General features: G+C 39.8%; 1 protein-coding gene across 1 annotated transcript in view; it reads left to right on the top strand.

Annotated features, from left to right (window-relative positions):
* The first annotated feature begins 729 nt into the window (after nt 1-729).
* Nucleotides 730-24,414, top strand: part of edar (ectodysplasin A receptor) — a 38,000-nt gene continuing 14,315 nt past the window's right edge. Inside the window, exons 1-5 of the mRNA XM_020635686.3 lie at nt 730-968; nt 14,789-14,864; nt 17,060-17,179; nt 19,677-19,858; nt 22,947-23,032. Of these exons, the coding sequence (XP_020491342.1) occupies nt 14,814-14,864; nt 17,060-17,179; nt 19,677-19,858; nt 22,947-23,032 (439 nt within the window). The 5' untranslated portion in view covers nt 730-968; nt 14,789-14,813. The remainder of the gene's footprint in view (nt 969-14,788; nt 14,865-17,059; nt 17,180-19,676; nt 19,859-22,946; nt 23,033-24,414) is intronic.

Below are 24,414 nucleotides of genomic sequence, written 5' to 3'. Positions count from 1 at the left end.
CAAGTATATTGTCATAAAAGTATGTTTTACCAACATTGTACTCACTATATCAGATATGCCTTATAGAGGTATCAAACGTATATTATGTTCTAAAATGAACAGGAGTCTGTGTCTCAAATTTCAAGTTTATATTCTTAATTGTGGATATATTAATACATTTTTTTAACTGTTGGAAAAAAGAGCAAACAACCATTAAGACATTAATTTCGACTTGTAATGAGCATTTTCCCACGGTTTTCCTTATAATTATAAAAATAACGTGCAGATTATTTTATAATGAAAAATATTAGTATTTGCAGGCCTAATTTCTAAAGTTGTTTCATTTAAATACACACCGACTGTGTGCACTGTGCATTTACATAGAAAGCATGTTGCAAGCAAAAGGCTTACAGAATATAAATAGATAAAATACTGATGTTGATATTCGTCAATTAAATGTCATTTAGGTGCTGTTTTTCAGTGTCTCATACTGTATTGTTTGGAAATATAAATTACTTTATTGAATTTAATAAATGTAGCCTGTTCGTACTTTTTCAAAGTTGTAAAAATATTTGTGTTAATAGATGGTGAATCTGGTGTATTTCTTTGATACTGCCACTAGGTGGTGCAGTTGAGTCGTAGCCTGCAGCGTGTTAATTGTCACAGCAGACTACAGTCTACCTGTGACACGTTAATCCATTTCTCATTCAGGGCGGAGAAAACTTCTCACTTTTTTTCTTCCCAAGGAGGAGCCTGCAGATACACCGACATGCACCAAAGTGGAGACTGAGACACAACTTTACACTCCGTGGAGTAAAAACTCACAGACAAGCCAGTCCCTCAGCGATGCTTCTCCGACACCACGCGAGAGATTGATCACCGATCATCAGGACTGATCGTCCGCCGGCAGTCAGCCCTGTAGTGTGCAGCGGAGAAAGCAGAACCAGTGTGCCCCCCTCCTCCTCCTCCTCCTCCTCGTTGAGCTCCAGGTAAGACGTGTGAGCGGCTCACGCTCTCAGGAATGTAAGGACGGATTGCTGCAAGACTCCGGGGAAATTCCTGAGAAACACTTATAATGCCAAACAAACATGTGCTTTACGGTCATTTTACTTTAAAGGAAAATAGATGAATTGTCATGGGGCATGTTGGCTTTAAGACAGAAATACTGGTGTTGCATGTCAAAGGAAAATAGAAAAAAGTGGCTACATCTACATGTATTCAATACGTTTTAAATTAGCTTTTTATTTTAGTCAAATGTTAAAAGAAAGAAAGAAAAAAAAGAAGAACCTTTACCTTTATACTTAAATATAAAATCTGACTCTTTATATAGAATGGCTGACTTATTCCAACTAATCAACGTGTAGGCTTCATCCCTTGATATAAACACTGATTTTTGTAAGGTGCAACACATTAGACATATATTTGAACTGCTTGCATGATTACATATGACATGATTAAGCAATGTCTGTTAGTATCCTAAAAAAAAAACATCCTGAAGTGTGTGAAAGGTTCTGTGCGTGTTGCTGCAGAGGTTGTTGTAGCTCAAGGTGGAAGACAATGAGATTGTTTCTCACATCACTAACCTCACTCAAAGGCCTGCATTGCTTTTTGACATGGTTTTGGTTTTTTGAATTCCAAACATGCAGATGTAAACAAGTGAGTTGATTTTCTCAAGTGAACAGACTACTGAAGTATGCAGGAGGAATGGATTGTTGGTAATGTTTGGGTGATTAGAAGTGAAGTTGTGGTTTTTGGCAGTGTGGCATTGACACATGGGAGTTCTATGCATTCGAGAGAGAGAGAGAAAGTGTGCGTCTCTGACCTTGCGCACCTTTCTTTTTCTGTCTGCATAATTGTTTTCTTGGTGCCGCCTGACTGTCCCGGGCCTCGGGGCCCCCGGGGGAAGTCCTGCCCGCAGACAGGCAGCTCAGCCCGGTTAGGGACATGCCGGGTCCTGCCGAGCCTCTGAAGTCTGCTGGCTGGCTTTGAACTGTAGCTGCTGGAGGTGAAAATCAATCCGTCTCTAACCCCCTCCTCCTCTCTCTACCTCGTTCTATCTCTCTATCTGTGTGTCTCTCTCCCCCTGCAGCCCCCAGCACAGCGTCTCCTGCCATTGAATCTTTCATGTTCACAGGTAGAAAGGGGAAGGAGACACAGAGAAGAAACAGGGGAGGAGGTGTAACTCATCTTCAAAAGAAGTTCATATGATTTTTGAGGATTAAAGGGATGAAGGCAAAAAAAGCTCACAAAGCCAGCGCCTGTAGTCATGATCATCCTTTACTATCCTGTAGTGAATAGTTAATTTGTTTACTTACTCACTTAACGCTGCTCGGTACTAGAACTCACACAATGACCCTATTTATCCGGGGAGTGATGTCATAGAGAAGGAAGCGTTGTGTTGTTCTTGTGAAAGTTATTGTTGAGATTTATATCACAGCTGATTCTAATCCACGCAGCATTTCCATTCCCCCCAGTCGAGTAATTTATAGAGCTCAGGAGGCCTGTTCAGTTCCAGTGTTTCATAATGCTTCACACATCTAAGAGGGAATTCCACTAAACATGTCAGAGACGGTTTACTCATGGAAGCTAAGTTATTTCAGCTCATTAGAGTATCACAATGAAATTTACGGCATGACTGTTTTGTGGAGGCTTTCATCCAAAAAGCTTTACCAGAACCACCACAAATGTGCACAACTCATTCTTTACATTCTGTTTATTGTAAGCTTGTTTTTTTTTTTTTTTTTTTTTTGAGAATGTAGGACTTTGAGATTTACAGGGAGAGAGCTGAGCGATCCAGGAGGGCGATAAATCAGAGAGACACAAACATCTCAGTGTCAACTTTATTATTTTATTTTTTATTATTACATCTGGAAAACGTACAAAATGACTTCATTCACAAACGTCTTCCACAGACTTTCATGTGGAAAAACATAGAAATGTAGACATGTGTTTATTAACAGTAAAACAAAAGTTCTTGCTGGTAGGGCTAGTCACAATTTATTTGTAGTTTGGGAAAAATAAAATAATGACATTGTTTGCTGGATGGAAGGCATTAATAAATCAAACTTTATTTAATTGTCAATTGTTGAAGTAAATGTTGACATCACTTAAAGCATTAGAAAACATAGCCTTGGGAAATGAAGTGACATACAACTGTTCTGAAAACATTTAATACATAATTCACTGATGAGTTACAGGCTGCAATATTTTCTGTTATCTCTATTCTGTAGCTGTGTAACACACACATACTGTTCTGTCAATGCACAACGGAGCACAGAGGAGACGAGCGGCCATCGATTGACAATTCACTCTTCATTCTTGTCTTCCAAATTGATTTTATCACAAGTGTCTCACCATGCCACGTTAATCTTTTTAACAGCACACCTTGCAGTCACAGAACAGACAATGTAAATTATAAGTATATTATCTTCAGTAGCCCCCTGATGGACCACCAGGAGGTCCTCTGCAAAATAAGAGGTATAGCTGCATTTCATCATATTTTAATTAGCATGAGATAATCTCAGCAAAGCAACACAAAAAGAAAAAAAAAATATAATCATAGGTTTCACTTTAACAGCTATTATTTCCCCATGCGCAGGGCAGACGGTTTCACAAAGCAATATTAAATCAAAAGTTGAGAGCTCTCCATGGAGGCCCCAGGGAATAAGTGGAATCAAAATGTGGGCTGTGTGGTCTAATTTCTGTCTGCACTTCTTAGGAGTCTTCTCTATGACGAACCTACATCCGTTAGTTATTTATTCCTTATACATAGAGTCTGAAGATACATGTCATGACATTGTGGAAAACTTGAGATAGGGAATTCATTTTCAAAACATACACAGTTTTGAGTTTATATGTTAATTAAGATCGTGTTGTGCTGATGGCTGCACACCATTGCTCTTTTTATTTTGAACTGTGTTGTCTCTGGCTCAGTTGGAGAGATAGTTGGGTTGGTAGGAAGCTGGTGCCCTTTGAACCTGTGAATGTAGGATGTGTGGAAATAAACTGATCTGCATTACCTTGGGTTGCTCATAGAGAAGATTGATAAAACACAAACAAGGCATGAATTCCTCTGTTGTTTTGCAAATTTCAACCCCTTCAAAATATGGAAATCTTGAACTTTGAAGATTCCTCGTACCTCCCAACCCCATCAATCCATCATGACGAGCTACTGTTTGGCATTTAATCCACAGGAAATACTCCAAAAGCTGTGTAGACACACACCTTTATTATCATTTACAGTCCATCATTGTTACTGCTGAGCATTTTGTACATTCTGTAAAATTCATTTTTACATTTAGACAGTGTGTTTTCTTAAATGGAGAGCTAGAAGCTGTGCTCTCCCACAAGAACAAAAATGTACAGAACTTTTAGGATGAGGAGAATGCTTTTATTCTACAATTCTTTATTGCAGATTGGTAAAAAAAAAAAAAGGGCGCAATAACATATACAGATTAATTTCTGTCACAGATTAGGCTTCCCACCTTCATCCAGAGCAAAACAAACAGAGACAGAGACAGGGAGAGAGACGTTCTGCCCCTGCAGAGCTAAAGAGGGGAACAAGGGATCAGGGAGAGGAGACGATGAAAGACAGATCACCGGCAGGCAGAGAATCAAAGAGCCTACTGACTGACTCGAGCTGGGATAGGTGTGTGTGTGTGTGTGTGTGTGTGTGTGACTTCTTTTCATGTGCCCTAAGAGTTTGTTTTTCCTGCGCACAGAGTGGGAAGCTGACACTAAGTCTGTAATTAAAGCAATCAAAAGATGAAGAGAGATGAAGAAACATTACACGCACACATGTGCATGTACAGAAACACACTTTTTTTGATGTTAAATGACTGTAGGTGGGTTCCTTCTCTGCTCAGAAAAACCTTCCCATCCATATCCAAAGGATCTTTTAGCATCCGTTTTAAATGAATCACAGTCTTCAGATGACATTTGAGTTGCATCTCTGTGTTTGTCCCAGTTCAACAGCAGTACTAACTCCAGTCTGATTTGTCAATTCGAGCTAAGCATGTTTTGACACTCTGAAAACACATTTCACTCTCATAAACCATGATGGCTGCCACGGGAAGGGAAATTGAGTAAATTGATATTTAGTCAGCAGACGAGAGCCAGCTGCCGTCTGAGGTTTGTGTCTGTCTCCAAAGTTGGAAATCACTTTAATCACGGGTTTATTTTCACATCAAAGTCAGATGGTAATCGTGTTGCATATTAGACTTATCTCTTTCTGGCTCATTTAGTTCCTGACAGCGGAGACTTGATGGCTATTTCGTCCAGTGATTTTGACTTCCTTTAGCTCTAATAAACACATATTATCACAGAAAAGAAATGACGGGAAATATGTCAGTTATACACTGTGTGAGCCTAATTTGCAGAATTGTGATAAAAAGATTCATGTACAGGCTAAATGCTTTCAATTTCTCCTTTTTGGTTGTTTCTGGAAGCTCACAGTTTGATTCTCATAGGGGGGAAGCGGTTGGTCTAGTTTGAGTGACAGCCCTGCCGTCTCCCCTCTATTTACTCCCCAGCTGCCTTCAAATCTTAGAAGGGAGACAAAGTGCCAGCAGCACATTCCTCCATCATAATTCACCTCTGAAAAATAAGACAGACAGGGTACTTATAATTACTTAAAAGTGGATTGACAGTGGATTGGCCAAATTCTTGAACACACACTCGGAATTAGTATTGAAAGTCAGAGCAGAACCCTCAGTAACACTTGACTTAAGGTGTGCTTTGATGCTTTCAGGCAGAATAGTAGAAGTAGTTATCGACGATTAAGGTGCTGCATGGTGTTTGAATGAAGTTGGTTGTCTTTATTTTTTGAAGAGGATTGCAGAGTTTTTAAGATGAACTTTTATTAATTTAATATCCCTATTATTCAGAATTCAAGATGATTTCAATGATTAGTCAAACACACCTGAGTGTTGAGCCTGATGTGATTACAGCCGGCTCGTCTAATTGGACGAGAGGAGTCAGCTCCTGTCTGATCACCAATTTCTAGTCATCAAGACTTGTTCTTAATTGTTTACTACGATGCAGAAACATTTCCCTTTTGTGAAAACATTAAGATTAAATCATATTGAGATTTTTGTATTTTGTGCTGCCTACCCATATGGTATACTGTATCTTTGTTTGCTATAACTAAGAAAGTAAAAATCAAAAAATGTGCGACTTTTTGATCCAGTAGATGTCGCCCTTCAGCAAAAGCATGAAACCATAACAAACTGCTGGTTGGCTGCACCTCCACTGTCCTGAAGCCTCCTTTCCCCTCTAGTGACAAACCTTCAACCCCCCTCCACTCGCGTTCTCACAAAGGAGTCAAGTGCAAGCAGTGGACAAAATGTCCTTTGCTCAAGCTGCAATTGCCTTTGGTCTGCATTTGTTGTCTTAGCGGGCTAATGTTAGCGCTCTTTAGTTAGCGTGTAGCTTCACATTGCATTTATATGTTAACAGAATCCCCGTGATCCACAGATGCTTACGTGACATTCAAATGAGTATGTCACCTGGTCCTTGACTAAAACAGCTTTTATATGCAATGAGAGAAGGGGGACCATGTAAATCTTGTAAACCTGATGTAAACACGACTCTGACAACAACACCGCAAGCGGGACTCACGCTTCTCACTCATTGTAGACAGTCATGATTCAGAGAGCTGTTTACGTAGGATGTACTTTAGTATCTTCTTTATAACTTTTAAATAAAACTGGTACTAAATGAACAGAGGCATAGGAGCCAAAAGACCTGCTTTGTATTTGTGAGCTGAGTCAAATGAGTTCTCTCTCTGTGAAGAGTTGAAATTCCCATCACTACATGAAGCACAACAGATAATCAGAGACATAATGATCCAGTGTAGAGATGGAAAATATATGCGTAAAGATATGCAACATGCTTAAATGAGTCCTGTTTTTTTTATACATGGTGCAAGTTTAAACAACAGACTACAGAAACTTGATAGAGGGAAAATCCTCAGTGTTAGTGTTTTTTGCCTCATGTTGCATCTGCACAAGGTTGAAGGGTATTGCTAATTCAGATGATCAAACTTTAACTTTCAGAATTTGTTTCATTTTTTTATTGTGGCACTTTTTAATTGTTAAACCTCATTTTTTATTTTGTTCATGGATATCTTAAAAAGCTAAGCTAGCTAACTAGCTTTATATTTGCTCCTGCTATAACTAGGTTTGGTTGTGTGTGTCAAGTTGTACTGACATGCTGGCCTAATATAGCATGACATTATTAAAAACATGCAATTCTTACAATTACAGGATTGATCTGTACTCCTTGATAGCTGGAGAGCTTTCTTTAAACAGACATCTGTATCATGTTTGTGAAAGGAAAGCTAATGCTAACCATCTCTTCTTCTGTCAGGGGCTCAAAGATGGTAAGTTTGATATACTTGCTGCTAGGTTGTCTGGAAAACAGCAGGATTAAGGGTGATGTGCGCACACACACAAGTGCACATACACACAGGCATGGCGGTCTGAGTGAGTAACATGTGTTTAGGATCTTGCTCAGATTTGGCAGGTTGAGCTTTGGTCTATAAAAGGATAAAAATAACAGGCTTTTTAGGGAAAGGGCTCCTCAGCACAGCATTGATTAACAGTTGGGCTTGTTTATGGCCTGGAAGCTAAGGGATTATGTGTGCACGTACAAAAGAGTGGGTTTATGGAGGATCAATACTTCAGTAAGTGGATATACCCTATAGGGCCTGAATGGTTTTTTGGTTTGGAGTGAGACGTCAATAGTATGTGTCATTTCCAAATCATTCAAATACTGGGAAAGTAAGTAGCTACCAGCAGTTTAAGATTGAAATACTAGCTGTCCAGGAACTTTGTGTACAATTGTATTTGATTATCAAGCATTTACATTATGTTCTGTTTATTGATCATGAGATTTCCAATAGATAATAGAAAAGATAAACAGACAGAAGAGGACATTAGTTGACAGAGAAAAAAATAAGGGAGAGAAAAAAGCAAGATATCAATGGAAAACAGATTTTCTGTTCTGAAATACCAAAACCAGGATGACTGAGATCCCAGGATCCACATGCTGCTGATTTAATCATCATCAGATATTAGTTGCTATGGAAGAGCCCACAAACTCTTTGCTAACCACTTTATCCATCCTCCTTGTTGGTTTGCTTCTTGGCCAAATTCCGTTTCCAGTGATTGGTCTATTACTTAATTGGGCAGGAAGTGATTATGAACCAACTTAATGAATATCCCTTACGGGGTTAAACACAGATGGTGAAAAGTCATTTCCCCCACAATCCTTTGGTAATGGTACTTGACGACATAAATAGAGGGAAGCACACACCATTTAGATAATTTTTGTGTAAGGATTTAAATCTGGGAGAAAGGGAAAAAGAGTCAGACAACAAAAACAATGTTTAACACTGTTTACACTGGAAGATCCGTTATATGGAAATTGTCCTGTAAAATCTGGCACTGGTTTAGTCCCATTTGTGCACTTAACTGGTATCCTGCAGCCTAAGTGTATTGCTCTTACTGGAGTAAAGAAAGCATAGGATTAAACAAAATCTAGACAGGTAGTAGCCAAAGACTTGGTAAATAAAGATTTAAAGAATATCTAAAAATGCTCACTTCTGTGTCTGGAATCAGACCCTCTAATATCAGAGCATGAGTTCACTTGCATTGTGGCGTCTTTAAGAACATAAACCAAACATATCAAATGCCAAGGAAACTGGATTTATTTATCATTATTTACAGTCAGAACAATACATTAAACATAGCATGTTAAATAGCATGCTAATCATACCATATGACAACAATAAGGCCTCTTGGATCAATGGCCAATTTTACGTGGCGTCCAGTGAAGCTATTCATTTTAACAATCATGGTTTCTGCTGTTCCATGTCATTTGAACAATCTGTATAGCAACAAAAGTGGTCAGAATTAAGTTGGAGTTCAGAGACATCGTTCTACAGATATTTTGCTGAACTTATGCCAATAACCGGGTATAAAGATTAATTATAAAAAGCAAAATCTCAAATATATGAAAGTGGATGTTTCCAGTATTGCATTGCAGCTGATGCAAACTGCCTCTTTTAATCTCCATACAGACTGTTGTTCTGCATACACACAAAGCCTGCAGAGCTGTCAGTGGGACAGCGATGGACTTGACTTGGACTTGTATAGCACTTAGTCTTATGACTACTCAAAAGCTTCTTCACTTAATGTCACATTCACCTATTCTCTCTCGCCATTCATGGCAGACACTGCTACATAAAGTGCCCAACTGACCATCTGTACTTTTCCAATCACAAGCATTTACATGCCACTGGTCTAGCATTGGAAGCAATAAAGTGTTAAGTTGCCCAAGGACACTTTGACATGTGACTGAAGGATCTTGGGGTTCTCTGCCACTGAGCCGCAGCAAATGGAAGCCAGGACGATGCTGAAATCAAAAATCTTATCTGCTTATAAATTATGTATTTATGTGCAGAATATGGATAGATGTTAGATAACATGTAAAAGCTAATTGTAAACTTTACATCTCTTATCTCTCTTAGTAGCAGGCCCTTTGGCTCAGTTATGTTTCAATTGGAGTTGTTGTTTGTTGGTGTATTAGTGACTGCTTGTTGGTTAGGGGCTCCACATGGAGCTGTCCCGGGTCCTCAGTGATATTGTATTGCAGCCTTGCGGAGGCTAACAGGAGAAAAAAGCACCTAGAAAACCAGGGATTCCCCTCTCAATAGAAAAAGGGGAAACCCTGACCTACCATATACTAATAATGCAGTGAAATTGTACAGCTTATTTAAAACCCAAGCTCTTTTGTCAATACCCGTATGGTGCCAGAGATATGACTGTTGTTTTTTTCAACTAAAAGACCAATGATGAATCACCCATTTCCTTAAAAAACACAATGTTCTTAGTTCTCAAAGACTATAGCTTGATTAGTTGACTTTGGATGGTCATAGTCATAACAGGGTAAATCTCTGTTTATAGAAATTACTGTGGTGCTTACACAGTAAGTTCCTAGGCACAAGCGCAAAGAATACAAAATAAAATGATGATAAAAAGAGACTGACTGGCAGTAATGGGAGGATGGCTGCTCAGACTGCCAAAATTAAGTTGTCCCTGACTTCTTAATGTGTCTGTGTGTGTATGTGTGTGTATACACTGATGTATGGGAAATTCCGTATGACAACCTATCCTTTTGACTACAGGGTCTAAATATCCCGATAATGACTTTAAGCTAAGTCTGTTACCTTTGGCTGTCATATTTAGCCGAAATGCTTATCAAAAAGCACTCAATTCTGCTTTGAAGTTCTTTTCCGTAGTTTAAATGATATTAAAGAATTATTCTTGTCACTGTAGGCCAGGCAGTTTTGATGAAAGAAGTCTTCTTTTTGGTCTGTGTTGCATTGTATGAGTTTTTGAGGTCAATGGGTTTGTTTTTGTGCATTTTTTAATGAAGCAGGCCATAAAGGTCCTCCCATTGTTGTGTTGGAATTTCATTTTGGATTTCCTCTGCTGACAAAAAGAGCAATCAACTGCTAATGAAAAACAGAAAATGAGAAGGAGCTAATGAGAGGAGGAAGTTGGAGAGGGTGATTACAAGAAAAAAAACAACATGTTGACAAGTAAAACATTGCAAGATAATAAAGCTAATAAAACAAGAAAATGTTTATTTTTGTAGATAAAAGTCAGTCAGTGAACTGATCCTTCATCTGCTCTGATTTCGAACAGTCATATGGGAAGCTGTACGGTACAATCTGTTTTCTGCTGGTGCCACAAGGAAGCGCACACACTGTACCTGTTAATGACATAGCTAAAGACAGAAGGGTTATTTATTAGAGATTATGTGCTCGTTAGAAGATTGATACCCCCAGGGGGGCAAAAAACTCAGGCTGACTTTCATCTCAGACTTGCCCCGACAGAGAGACGGAGGTTAGAGAGGGTAGACAGAGGTAGAACAGAGTGTCAGAAGACACAGAGTCTTCAAATACAGCAGTGTGTATATGTATATATGTGTGTGTGTGTGTGTGTGTGTGTGTGTGTGTGTGTGTGTGTGTGTGTGTGTGTGTGTGTGTGTGTGTGTGTGTGTGTGTGTGTGTGTGTGTCTGTGTGTGTGTGTGTGTGTGTGTGTGTGTGTGTGTGTGTGTGTCTGTGTGTGTCTGTGTGTATCACTTTAACCCCATAATGAGTAGCCTTGAGGGGGTCCAAAGCCATTTGGCAGTTCTTCATTTCCTGATTGCAAAAAATGTGCTAGCTTCCCTTTTATCTGTTCAGCAGCAATACACAACCACACACACACACACACACACACACGTATGCGCACAAGCGCACGCAACACAGAGACGCATACACACCGGTTGTGGTCCCACCACAAGGACTCGTGCAATTAAGATTATTTGGACCTCAGAAGCCAACTCTCTGCCATATAGCTATGTGTTAATGTGTGTTTGCATGTGTGTGTGAGTGTAAGCTGTAATTAGGAAAGATCAAACCCCCAGGGTTGAGGGATTAGCCGTCATTGAAGATCTGAAGGTTTTTCACTCAAGTGTGCGACATGGAAGAGTGAAGTCAGAGGCTTGGAGCCAGACAGACAGATTCTGACCCCGATAGCAGATAATGGCAGCTTCTTCCTATCTCTCTCTCTCTCTGTATCTCTCTCTTGGTCTCTCTCTCTCTCTCTCTTTCAAACTCTTAACAAAAAACAGACTTTGTTGCTTCCGACACCTTCAGGTGGATTTAAAGTTTAGCTGTTAATGTGCAGAATTGAACACATCTGACTTGAGGACACATCAGTCAAAACAACTACATTCCTCAATGCCAAAGTTAAGGTGTGAATGCATCTGTTGTCTGGTCTGTGGCCCCTACGGTTAAGGAGTGGTTAGTTTTAGTCAGCTGGTAAGCTTTGTGGGTAAAGGGTGTGATGCCTGCATAGATATTGAAAACAAAAGCTCTGTTGTCACACAAAGGTCAAATACTGGAACTCCTGTATGCCTGTCAAGACCTCTACAGCCAGGCCCGGAGAGGCTAATCTGGGGAACCAGGAAAAGCACCCGGTGGGCCAGGCTGGTTGTATGGCTGCGAGGGTACAGTGACAGTAAATAGATCAAACAGGCTGCTCTCACTTGGGATGGATAGGAGTTCTTGGAGTAGCTTTTCACTATAGACAGTAATGTTCTCCAACAGCCGAACAGGAGGCTTGGTCGAGGAGGTTCATGCTGAAAAACACAAGCTTAACATTGGTTCTGTTATTACGTTTTTCATTGACATCGGTTGATCCCTCCGCCCCAAGAAAGTCAAGAGGTGAAGTAATGGAATAATAAAAAGAGAAAAGGTAAAGCTGAGTCCCACTCTGACCCTGTCTACAGCTGAATGATATTCTGGATACTTAACACACTCCTTATGCTATATAACATCAATAACAAGCTCAGTAATTAAGCTGTTGTTTTCCCATCAATCGACCTGGGTGGACTCATCCACACGTAAAACTGACTGACTAATGTGAGATTTATTCAACAACCAGAATTCTAACCTTGTAGACTTTAAGTTCTTCTGATGGGATCCATTTATTTTGACGCACATTAATGGGAGGAAAACAGTTAGAAGATAGACCACACTTGCACTTTTGAGATCACATTTGAAAAAAGAATAATATAAACATTAGAATAGAGACTCTGAATCAAAGAAAAGTATTTAAGTAAACAATTATACTTCTACCTTCTTCATTTTAAAACTCAAAGGGGCTCCCTGAGAAATGTACTGAATAACAGTAATTAGGGTGTGTTTGTGTACGTCGACTGTGTGTGTGTGTGTGTGTGTGTGTGTGTGTGTGTGTGTGTGTGTGTGTGTGTGTGTGTGTGTGTGTGTGTGTGTGTGTGTGTGTGTGTGTGTGTGTGTGTGTGTGTGTGTGAGTGCATGTTTTAACTCCACCACTGATAATGTTGAGACCTGTCATTTTGTTCTAATCCACTGTAGATACATAAACATGCACCAAAATCCGATTTAGCTGTGAAAATAAATGTTGGCTGACAGGAAAAGGTGGATTTGTAATATGAGATTGTAATTAATACTTCTTACAAAAATAAAAATAAATGTTATGTTTTCAATGTGGCCGGTAGTATGTAACTCCTGCACACATGCCTCATAATTACCATCCTGAAACTGTCAGAAACACTGACTTAAAGTTTACATCTTAACATCCAGAGGATGAATTTATACATTCTGCAAATGAATTTAAGAATCCTGCGTTTGATTTCATGGATGTAATTGACATTGTAAGGTCAGGGTAGTAAATACTGTTTAACCATCAGTACATTAAAACTAGATTATAATTTAAGAGAGTTTTTTTTACACACAGCAGCTCCCACAGTGTTTGTTGATGCGGCTGAAGCAGTACTCTTATCTGCCCTGCCACACTGTCAGAGACAACACACACACACACACACACACACGCACACACGCACGCACGCACGCACGCACGCACGCACGCACGCACGCACGCACGCACACACACACGCACACACACACAATCACACACACACACACACACACACACACACACACACACACACACACACACACACACACATAAAATTACATGATTTATCTAATCTTCTGGGCTGTGTTAGTTTAGACATTAAAAACTGAGCAGGATGTTTGTGTGTTTTTTTTTTCCAAGTTGTTCTGAGAACGTCGCCAACACACATCATTTCAATTACAATGATGATCTTGCACATGTACAAAGAAGTAAACACGCAATATCACTTTACCAAATGGGCACATTGACTCTTACTAACACACAGATTTCTGTTCATTTATATTCTTGCCGAGAGAATTAGACACGCAGTTCATGATGGATTGCTACCAACAGCATCAAAAGCACATATGAACAGATATAATTATACAATTATGTAAGTTCCTATCTTCCTCCTTTTTAAGGATTTTTGTTAGTAAGTAAAACATTCTACATATCAGCTTGGTTGTTAAAATAAAACAACTAAGCCAAACAACCACCTTATCCCAAGTTGGTCTAACAGCACAAGTAGCATCACTGCAATTTATTGAATGTTCAGGTTCAGGAAAGGAGCCACAGCTTGGATTTGAACCAGGACTGCCCATTTCGAGGGCTGCAGGCTCTGTACACGGGGCGTGCGCCCTAACCACTCGGCCAACGGCGCTCCTATTTAATGTCTCATAATTGTCAATTCTATTACGGGCCTTGACTTGAAATAGAATTAATTATACATTTAACATTAAGATTTTATGGGTTTTTTTTGTTACGCAGAAATAGCACCTGAGGCCTTTTTAAAAAAAATCCTAATTGCAGCACAAAGTTATCATCAAATCACGGAAGTTAAAAAAGGTCTTGACAAAAACGTGAGCCACATTGCAAGAAATACATAATAAATAAATTGTCATATAATTAAGTGTTATCAAGTTATATCACCGTCCTTTATTGGAGCAAAGGTGAGCCAACAGTGATGTGTACCTGCAGTTATGAAGAGTGCCATGGGCTGTTCTGCTGCGATTACATGTTTATAGACGATGACGTGATGGCAACGGGACAGGGAACTCAGCTGGGCCACACACACACACACACACACACACACACACACACACACACACACACACACACACACACACACACACACACACACACACACACACACACACACACACACACACACACACACACACACACACACACACACACACACTACTGTTGGCAGGAGCCCCTAAACATTCATGACGCTGCCGTTTTGTAAGTGAAGCTTGGTTGTAGGAAGTGTTTGCATTTTAAGTAATGACATTTTCTCTGTTTTTCTCTCTAGTCTCTCTCAGGAAAACGACGCAGACATGTCAGAGAGGAGAGGTCAGAAGAAGTCCATCTTTCTGTCATCATTATTAGTAAGTCTTTACCTCACTTTAGTTTGATCTCCCTTCCTCTTAATCTATTTGTTTTGTTTCTTTCTCTGATACACTCCTCGGTCTTTCTGCATTTTCTTGCCCCTTAACTGAACTTTAAAACCATGAACCCTTCTTCTCATTAAACCTTCTTGTCTCCTAAGAAACTCAAATTGCTTCATTTTCAACTTTACATTTGGCACTGCGTCATAAAGACCTATGAGCTATAATGTGCCAGCAGCTTACACAACTCAGCGGCACTTGTTCCAATTAGTCGACCTTAGAGCTGCCCAGAGAGCAGATCCCTCTCTAACCTGATCACCGTTATTTTGTCCTTGTTTTGTTACCTACTGGCAGTGTTCCCAACAGCTTCTCCCACAGCCTCTCTTCCTTCTCTGTGATCTATTGTGTGCACATGCAGGCTGACACAGTAGCAGTCAGAAAATAGCGAAAAAGCACTTAGCAAGGGGTGTTGGTATACCATATCAGCATGGGGTCACCTTAGAAATGTATCAGTGCTTATTTGAGATAAAGTGAAGAACAATAAGAATTGTCAGGATTATGCTGCTAGACTCATATTGTAAAGAATAACAAAGAGTGGAAACACTGAGAATATGAACATGTTATCATATCTGCTCACAGCTGGGTGCTTAGTTATAACTGTGCCACAGGGACAAAAAGGAGGGGCACAAGATGTTTATTCTTGTGTATACCACCACTGGGTCTTCACCCTGTCCAAAGTGTCAATAATATATAACAGGATGCCTGTCTTGTAAGTTTAAAACTAAGTGTCTGATGATGTTTAAGAGGCATTCTGTTCATTTCACATGAAGGAGTCCTCTTCATTCTATAAAACAAGTTGTAGACATTTTATTAGTTTTGGAAAGCTCTGCAGGGCGTTTTTACAGAATCCTGCTTCTCAAATAGACAGGTGCAGGGCTGTTACGACGGGGGTGTTATGAAAGTTTCTACTGAGTTGCATTGTGGGAAATGTAGGATCCAGTGTTTTTGAGAGCTTGACCTTAAAACATGACTGTAAGACTTAATATTTCATTCTTTACTGCTTTATTTTTTATTTTTTAATCTGGCCCTTAACTCTGTTGAAATGCACTGAAAAGTTATTTAAACAACGATTGCACCAACAGTGAGTTGTGCCCTGTCTGATGAGGGGAAGCATCGTATTTGCTCTGGTGTCCTTTTTTAAATGTATTTTTTATGGAACAATAATGAAAACTACAAGTTCGGATTAGGACTCATGGTTGAGAGTGTGTGAATCATTATCTGCTTATTTGTATTCACACTGACTGTACATCAGGTGTTTGAGGTTAAGTCAGTTCATTTTCAGGCTGCTGTAAATGACTAACAGATTACTTGGCCTGCGATGATTTGATCCCATATAAACACTTAATACACATACTGTTCACACACACACACAGGAAATGTACATTTGTATGTATACTGTTGCGGCATCCTGTGTCCGCTATCATGAGATGGTTCTGATGAAGAGGAGACAGAGAGGGAGATGTTATTAAAACAACAGAGAGAAGATGGAGAGAGTTAGTCATGCACTTCTTCTCTGTGCCTCCATTAGTTTCTGGACTGCAGATGACTTTTAAAGTCAGTTAGTTTGTTTGGAAAAGAACAAAGTGTGCTGCTTAAGCTATAAATACCAGCTGCTACTTATTACTGTCAGCCACAATGACAAAATGCCACACACACAGATACCAACACAATGCACAGACACACAAGCACGTACTGGTGTTGTGCCATCTCTTGTACCCCAGGATGACTAACAATCTAATGATCTCAACTTTCTGAGTATCACAGAAGAAGTCAAATGGGGTTGTCTTTGCTTGTTTAAATGGTTTTTTCAATCCTCAGCAAATGAATACATTAAACTTGAGAGTTGTTTTTTAGTGTGTTAATCAGCCATCTAGTACACTCATTTCACTATGCTGCTGTTGCAGATGTTGTGTGTAAATCACTTTTTATCACCTTTAAACAAAGCAGGAAAATGTGTCTGTTCTGCTACAGTCATACTGAGGCATGATGTGTTTAAAGCCAGAGGTATGTGGTGGGAGGGGGTGTCTGGTATGAAGGACATGAGTTATGCAGATTTCACACGTAAAATCGTATAAACATGTCTGGTAAAAGTGTCACTATTTATTAAGTCTGTCATTCTCTCTCTGTTCTTCCAGGTGTGTTGCATGTTTGCTAGTGCAGAGTATTCCAGCTGTGGAGAGTACGAGTTCTTCAACCAGACCAGTAACAGCTGTAAGGCCTGCCCTCAGTGCCAGCCGGGACAAGAGCCACATATGGTGAGACATACATGACAGCCTTTCATTTTAGACCATAGTCCTGTGTGTCACTGTAGTTAGAGTGACATGCAAGACTAGAGGGATATTGGTACAAACATTTCTGAGCATGACTTGAATCATTGGGTCAATAACTCCCTATGTGTCATTTGTCTTCAGACCACCCACACTACACTCAACAGAAAGGCACATAGCTGCTTAGTGAAGGGTGTCTAAATTTAAAATGAGCATTTTTTCTTATGCTTTATCGCTCTCATTGACATTGATGTGAAGGCACGCATTGCAGTGAATGACTTTCAGTAGTCACTTAGTGATTTAGCCTCCGTCAGACTGCAACTGCCAAAAACAACACTGTGAAGGGAAACGCATGAGTGGGCACCCTGAGATGCCACGCCCTATTCAGGGAGTCAGCCGCTCAGTGAGCAGAAAGAATCACAGTCACTGCCATTTATTTGGGTGCAACAAATGTTTTACGTGATGAGTATTGTCTTCATTTTTATTTCAAATTTAGAAACCGGAAGATCGTTATTCGATCCCCAGCTCCTAGTACCCATATGTCTGATGTGTCCTTAAGCAAGACACCCCAAGTTGCTCTATCATCAGTGTGTGAATGCTTATAAATGGATTAGTTTTTACTGATGGTCACTTCAAATAGCAACCTCTGCCATCAGTGTGTGAATGGATGTGAATGTGTAGGTGTGACATGTGGTGCAAAAGCTCTTTGAGTAGACAGAAGACTAGAAAATCACTATACAAGCTTACCATTAAAATGGGAATGATTACAGCACTCTGCAGCCTTCACACTCTTTACTTTTGTTTTTCTCCACTTGTTTCCATGCATACATACAGCTGCATCCCAAAAAAAGTTATCTAGTTAAAAGATTTGGTCGGATTCGAACACAGAGTCAACATAACTAGGACAGAGTTCTGTTATCAAGGCAATTTTCCCATTTCTAGAGCTTCACAAACAAGATCAAAAAAGATGTTTAAACAACGAGATGAGAGCCCTCTTGCACTTTCTCCTGCCTGTCTGATCCTCTGGGTACCTCAGTCTGTAATTCACATGTTTTTTTTTGTTCCACTGAGTGTTCCCTGCATGTGTGTGAGAGCCTCATGACACCCTTTTAATCATGGGATAACCATAGGGGCTCTTCCTCTCAACAGACACATCAGAAAGAAAACATGTTGAAGCACACAAACTCACACAGAAACTTTACAACGCACAGTAATATGAACATCTGAGGATGCTTTCAAAGTACATCTTGTTTCCAGATTGTGTCTGATGAAGCCGGATTGGATTTCTTTCCTAGTTTACATGAACATAAACACTGAATCATAGACCTATATTTCGAACTTCCATATTTTTTGTTCGAGTGATGAAAGTGAGCTTGAGCTGAGGACATATTCTAAAATTGGATATTTAACTTTTGTGTCCGCCTGCGTGATGTGTGAAAGCTGCGCTTTATTCAGAATATTCTCCCAGAGGACCTTGTGGCATGTTGGTTTAAGATGCGTAACATGTACTGCAAATTCTCTGGTTTGGATTCTGCTTGCGGATCTTTAAGCGGCGTGTCATCAACCCCCTCGCTTTCCCCCCAGCTCTTTCATTCTCTTACTTTTCCATCGACTTTCCAAATACAGGAAATTATATTTGCACTTGATTATAGGTTCTTACCACCTCCCCCACCTCCCTCCTTCCACCTCTGTGACACATGATACGTAAGATTCAAAGAGGTGACAAATTTGCTTTGAAAAGAGAGAAGCTTTCAATCAGTCTGGAACCGTTTTGAATGCAGAAGCAGAGCCACATTGTCCAAAAGATCCAAAGCGAGCTTTAACCCAAAGGGACGAGATCCCGCTGATAGCTCGGCGCAGTTTTATATCAAACAAATCAAATGGAGACTTTCAGACGTCAAACAGAAGAGGGGAAATATTAGATGCCGTCTCTGAGAGTAAGGCTGATGTAGCCCAAAGCCACTCGGCAGAGGCTTGTTTTCAATAGACGGATGAAAGACGGAGAGAAATGAAAGATGAAAGAGAGGGAGCAGAAAACCAGAGAGAGAGAGACAGAGAGAGTATGTTTTAGTGAATGTGTGTGTGGCCTGTTGTTTGGCCACCCCGCTGTGAGAACTTAACATGCGGAGATGGGAGGAGGCCGATAGCATCGGGAGAGAATGATGAGTTGGTCATCTTAAACACTACCAGGCGTGGACAAAAACACACAGGGACCTCTGTGGCCAATCACAAATTTTCTTTTGTCATCTCCAAACAATGATGCCAGATCTGCTAAGGACGTGGATTAAAACAGATGTGTGTTTGTGAATGTGAGGGGTGTTCTTTTTTTTCAATGTGTTTGTCCACAGTGCAGTTGTAAATCATCATGTTGATCTAAGGATGAGTTCATTGAAAATCAAATTATAACAAATGCACAGCAGGAGAGAAATATTAACCAAATATGTGTGTGGTTATGTGTGTGTGTGTGTGTGTGTGTGTTTTACAGACCTGTGGCTACGGAGTGAAGGACGACGACTTTGCCTGTGTGCCGTGCCCACATGGGAAGTATTCCAAAGGGAAGTATGAAATCTGCAGACGGCATAAGGACTGTGACGCCCTCTACAAAGCCACTGTACGCCTAGCAGGAACTCCAGACAGCGACGCTGAGTGTGGACCTTGTTTACCAGGGTAAACAACACAATCACATTCTCAAGATTTAATGTAGAAAAATAGACTTTCTGCAATATGCCAGTGTGGCAGCTTGCAGGTCTGTCACCTTGCTTAAAGGTCACTAAACACTCAGCATTCAGGATCAGATTTATACTGCAATACTGGTATTATGTAAATGTGTGCTGCTAACAATGAGTTTGAGCCTAAATATGTATTTAGAAATTAATGAATGAATTAAGACTGCAGTGTTTTAGGCATTCAGATGCCACGTGTCACTGATGTTCATGACACTCTGCAAGTGTAGAAGAGATCATACGCACAATTCATGTTTCTTTCTTCAATATCACAGAAAAGAAATGAAATGACCACTTACTGTTGATACAAAGAAAGTTGATCTTACTCGAACAAAATACTTAAATGAAAATAATGTTGAATAGTTCATTCCTAAGAAGAAACGTGTGAAACTGTTAAAATATCCTGAAACCAGGTGGTTTTACAGCAAAGACGTGTTATTATTATATATACAGTATATAGTGAGAAAAACACTGAATTGTGGGAAACATCTACAAAGGTGAAAAAAAAGGTGTTATATTTTTCTGCTGAGAACTTCAGAGTTTTGTACTTTATTTGGCCTCAACTGGATAAACCAAGTTCATGCACAATCTTTTAATACTGTATGTTAATAAATGTTCTGTTATATTAATTCTCCTGTTGTAGGTAACGTTCAGGACCATCAGCAATTCATGTGCATACAAAAGTACATTAATATATGTAGATTGTGAGAATGGACATTCAAATAGTGGCACGTCTACAATGTGCGTACACTTTCTTTAAAATCAGTTGACATAAACATAAACATGTTGTCTTCATTTTAAAAACTCTGCCCCCCATTTGTACTCGAGCACGCACTAAATCCTCCACTTGTATTTGCACATGACAGCTGCAGATGCATCCCCGTCACTTAAAAAAATAAGTCAATAAGGGACGTTTAAACGGTACCAGACCGTCCTCTCCTCTTCCTCGCCCGTCTTTCCCATCATCCATCACCCCCCCTCCTCTCGCCTCTCTGGAGAAATTGACTTGTTGTTTCAACACCAGTTACAACATAAGCCGTGTTCTGTTTTCAACCTCCTGCTGTGTGACAGATAATTTACACATGAATGTTCGCTAAAGGAATACTTTTATTTCTAAACCATATTTCATTCAATATCTATGATGTGAATATGATTAGAAGGATGCTGAAATGTTCTTCTGTCATCTGTCTGGATGCTGTCCCGCTGGCCTCTGTTTCTCTTGGACTTCAGTCTTTCATAGGAAAGTGGATTTCATTGGAATCTAACTGTGACAGTAATGTGTTTGTGTGTGTTCAGGACAACTGAGTTTGGTCTGAGTGTTCCAGTATTATATAAAGTATCTATACTGTACTGTAAGTAGAGCGTTACAGAGGCTGTATCTGTCTATTGCAGACAACCACAGTCCTGAACAGGTGTAGTGAAGTTCAGTGAGAGCCTAAATCTCAGCAAAGAAAAAAAAAAGAGCAAATAAGAATATTTGTGTTGTAACAGATATTCTCTTGTTTAAAACCTCAGACCATTTTCTAAGAAGTGTGTCGTGATGCAGGAGGGGGCTCCACTGTGTGCGACCCAGCAGCCTACCTGTACAGTATACCTGTTTCCTGTTTCCTGTTTTCAATAACTCGGTACACTGTGAAACTGAATTTATCCTGCTGGGATTAATAAAGTCGTCTGAATCTGAATCAGCAGCACTTTCAAATTGTAAGGTAGTTATCTCAAAGCAATGACTTCATGTTGACTATAAAATGAAAAAGTAAATCATTACAACTAATGAACATGAAACTAATATTAGTGAAGACAAGTGCTGGAATTGCAGCACTGTGCAGTAACACACGTCACTTTTTTTTTGTTTTAAGATTTTTTTTTTTTTTTTTTACCTTTTTGTTCCTTTATTTTAGAGATAGGCCAGTGCATAGAGTCGGAAATCAGTGTGAGAGAGAGAGAGAGAGAGAGTGGGGAATGACATGCGGGAAAGGAGCCATGAGTTGGATTCGAACCTGGGCCACCCGCCTGAAGGACCACAGCTTCCATACATGGAGCTCGCGCACTAACCACTAGGCCACCAGCGCCCCCACATGTCACATATTACGAGCCTATCTATATAAAGTATAATCAGAACAATTAGTATACCCGCTTCAAAAGTAGTTTTCAGACTGTTTAACTGAATGTGATTGAAAGTGTGAACTTTCTTTTACAATATTGTTCTTTTTACTTATGTGCATGTTTGCATGGTTTGTTACAATGCTTGACAGAAAATGCTAAACTTCTACACAGGAAAAGCCAATAATCTGCAATGATGAATCATGCATATATAATATAAGATGACACCGAGTGAATGCTCTAGGGGAACATTCGCACAAGTGTTAAACTTTATTTTCCTTTTACCATTAATGAGTCAGATCATGTTTGCGTATCTTGATGACATTTTAAATCCTTTAAACGTTCACAGTTATCATACAGTGACTTATGTCAAATGGCAGAAATCCAGAAGGAGCTTTTCTATCTGACATGACCTCAGAAACAAAAACAAATGGATTCTTGAATTTCTCATGCTGGCCATGAGCGCAAGATTGCCCTGGAAGATAAATGAAAGGCATCAGTTAATAGCCTGCACAGTGCATACAGTATGAGTACATTCTGCACATGTTCTTAAACCGAAATGATTAAATACATCTCCCAGTCAGTGACAGACCTCTCCCTCTTCTTACCTTCTGATAGACGCTTCATGACTCAAGGCGAGAAAATGAACCAAGCCGTTTTTAGTACCTTCAAGGCATCAATTATGTACAGTTCTTCACTGAGGCAAACTTTTCACCTCAGCGGCTTCCCATACATCACATAGATACAGTGTGTCTGAAAGGTTTATGCCACATATACTGTTCACACTTTCCAAGATTTTTCTTCTCTCAGGAATCTCTTGTGAAGGAGACATGAGGTTACTAGTTAGCCTTATCAGATCTAGAGTGACATTTCTACTCAATATCACAAGTTGCTGGTTTATACCTGTGATTTTTGTTTTATATGTCCCTCAGGTATTACATGCTGGAGACCAGACCCAGGAACCTCTACGGGATGGTTTGCCATTCCTGCCAGAATGCACCGCGCAACACCAAAGAATGTAAGAGCAAACATCTTCATCCCCCTCCTCTTCCTTCCGCTCACTTCTTTTTAACCTTCCTCCACAACATCCTCTATTAATTCTGTGTCAAGCGCCGAAATCCCCCTCTTTCTTTTTTCCAACACGTATCTTCACACAGACCTGATTTCCGTTGCATTTCAAAGCTAGCCAACATTAAAGTTGTCTGTCTAAATGAAAGGAAATAAAAAGGGGACAAGCTGTACAAAAACAGATGTTGAAAGCCTGGACTTGGTTTGAGGGAACAGTTGGAAGTCAGAGGTTGTGCAGGAATTCTGCCAGACCCCTCTGGTCACTGTCCTCCCCTGTCAGCAGGCCTCGCTGATGGACACAAAAGGAACCCAACAACACCCCTCCCACCCCCTGTATCTCTGCTTGTTTCTGGCAACACGGGGCTCTTTGGCAGCTTATCCAGAACTTCCCTACATACCTGACACTATGCTATGAATCTTTGCATGCATGGCACCAACTGTTTCTGCAACCACATACTGTATCTGACATTAATATTTTCCAGAGGATTTTTCTGTTTGCCAATATTTTATGCGGGAGAAGTTTTTTTTTTTCTTACTGTTGCGACAGAAAGCATAAATGCTGTCAAGTAGAAACTCCTGGTTTAAAATAGTTTCTTAAATCAGTATACGTTCGGACACGTCCTCTTGGTTGTGTATGTTTATTTTAAAAACCCACTAGTGAAAAACACATTTTGTGTTGTTGCATTATTTATATTGTCATATAAAACTGCTGCGTATAGTTTTAAAACAATATTTTTCATTTGATCATGCTTTAATTTATTGATTTTCAAGCACACTGCTCACTTAGCCCACATCTTTTTAACATAGAAGGCCTACATGGCTTTAATATCTTTATGTTTACAATCAGGCCCTGGAATTTGTTTTTCAAAATAGAGGGGAATTTCCCCCCCCAGGAGAGCCTCACATGGGGGGAATTTTTACACTTGGGATGGGATAGCATTTGTGAACCTGACCTTGAGTGACAAAATCCTACTTTTCCCGTCGCAAAGAAACTACATTAAAATTGCTTTAACTTATGAAACTAAGGAATCAAACCTCTCGGTTACTGTATCCTAAGGTTGTCAAACCTTTTGATACTTTGATGCTTTTCCGTATCACGTGCTTTCAACCTATACGATCTTTAGGTTGGATATTATCGAAAAAGTTACAAAGCTTATAAAAAGAAAAACAGACCTACAGTAGTGGGGTTGTGATATTGGCAAAAAAGAATGTACTAGTAATATTTTTGGGACTTGTCGATAAGGATACTTGCTGATATTTTGCATCCCTCAAAATGTTTTGTAAATGTCTTGTAGAGTATTCCAGCTCACTCTTGTTAATAGTATTTCAGAT

Source organism: Labrus bergylta, chromosome 13 (genome assembly GCF_963930695.1).
Source record: "Labrus bergylta chromosome 13, fLabBer1.1, whole genome shotgun sequence".
Lineage (NCBI taxonomy): Eukaryota > Metazoa > Chordata > Actinopteri > Labriformes > Labridae > Labrus > Labrus bergylta.
This window is presented reverse-complemented; position numbering and strand designations above follow the sequence as displayed.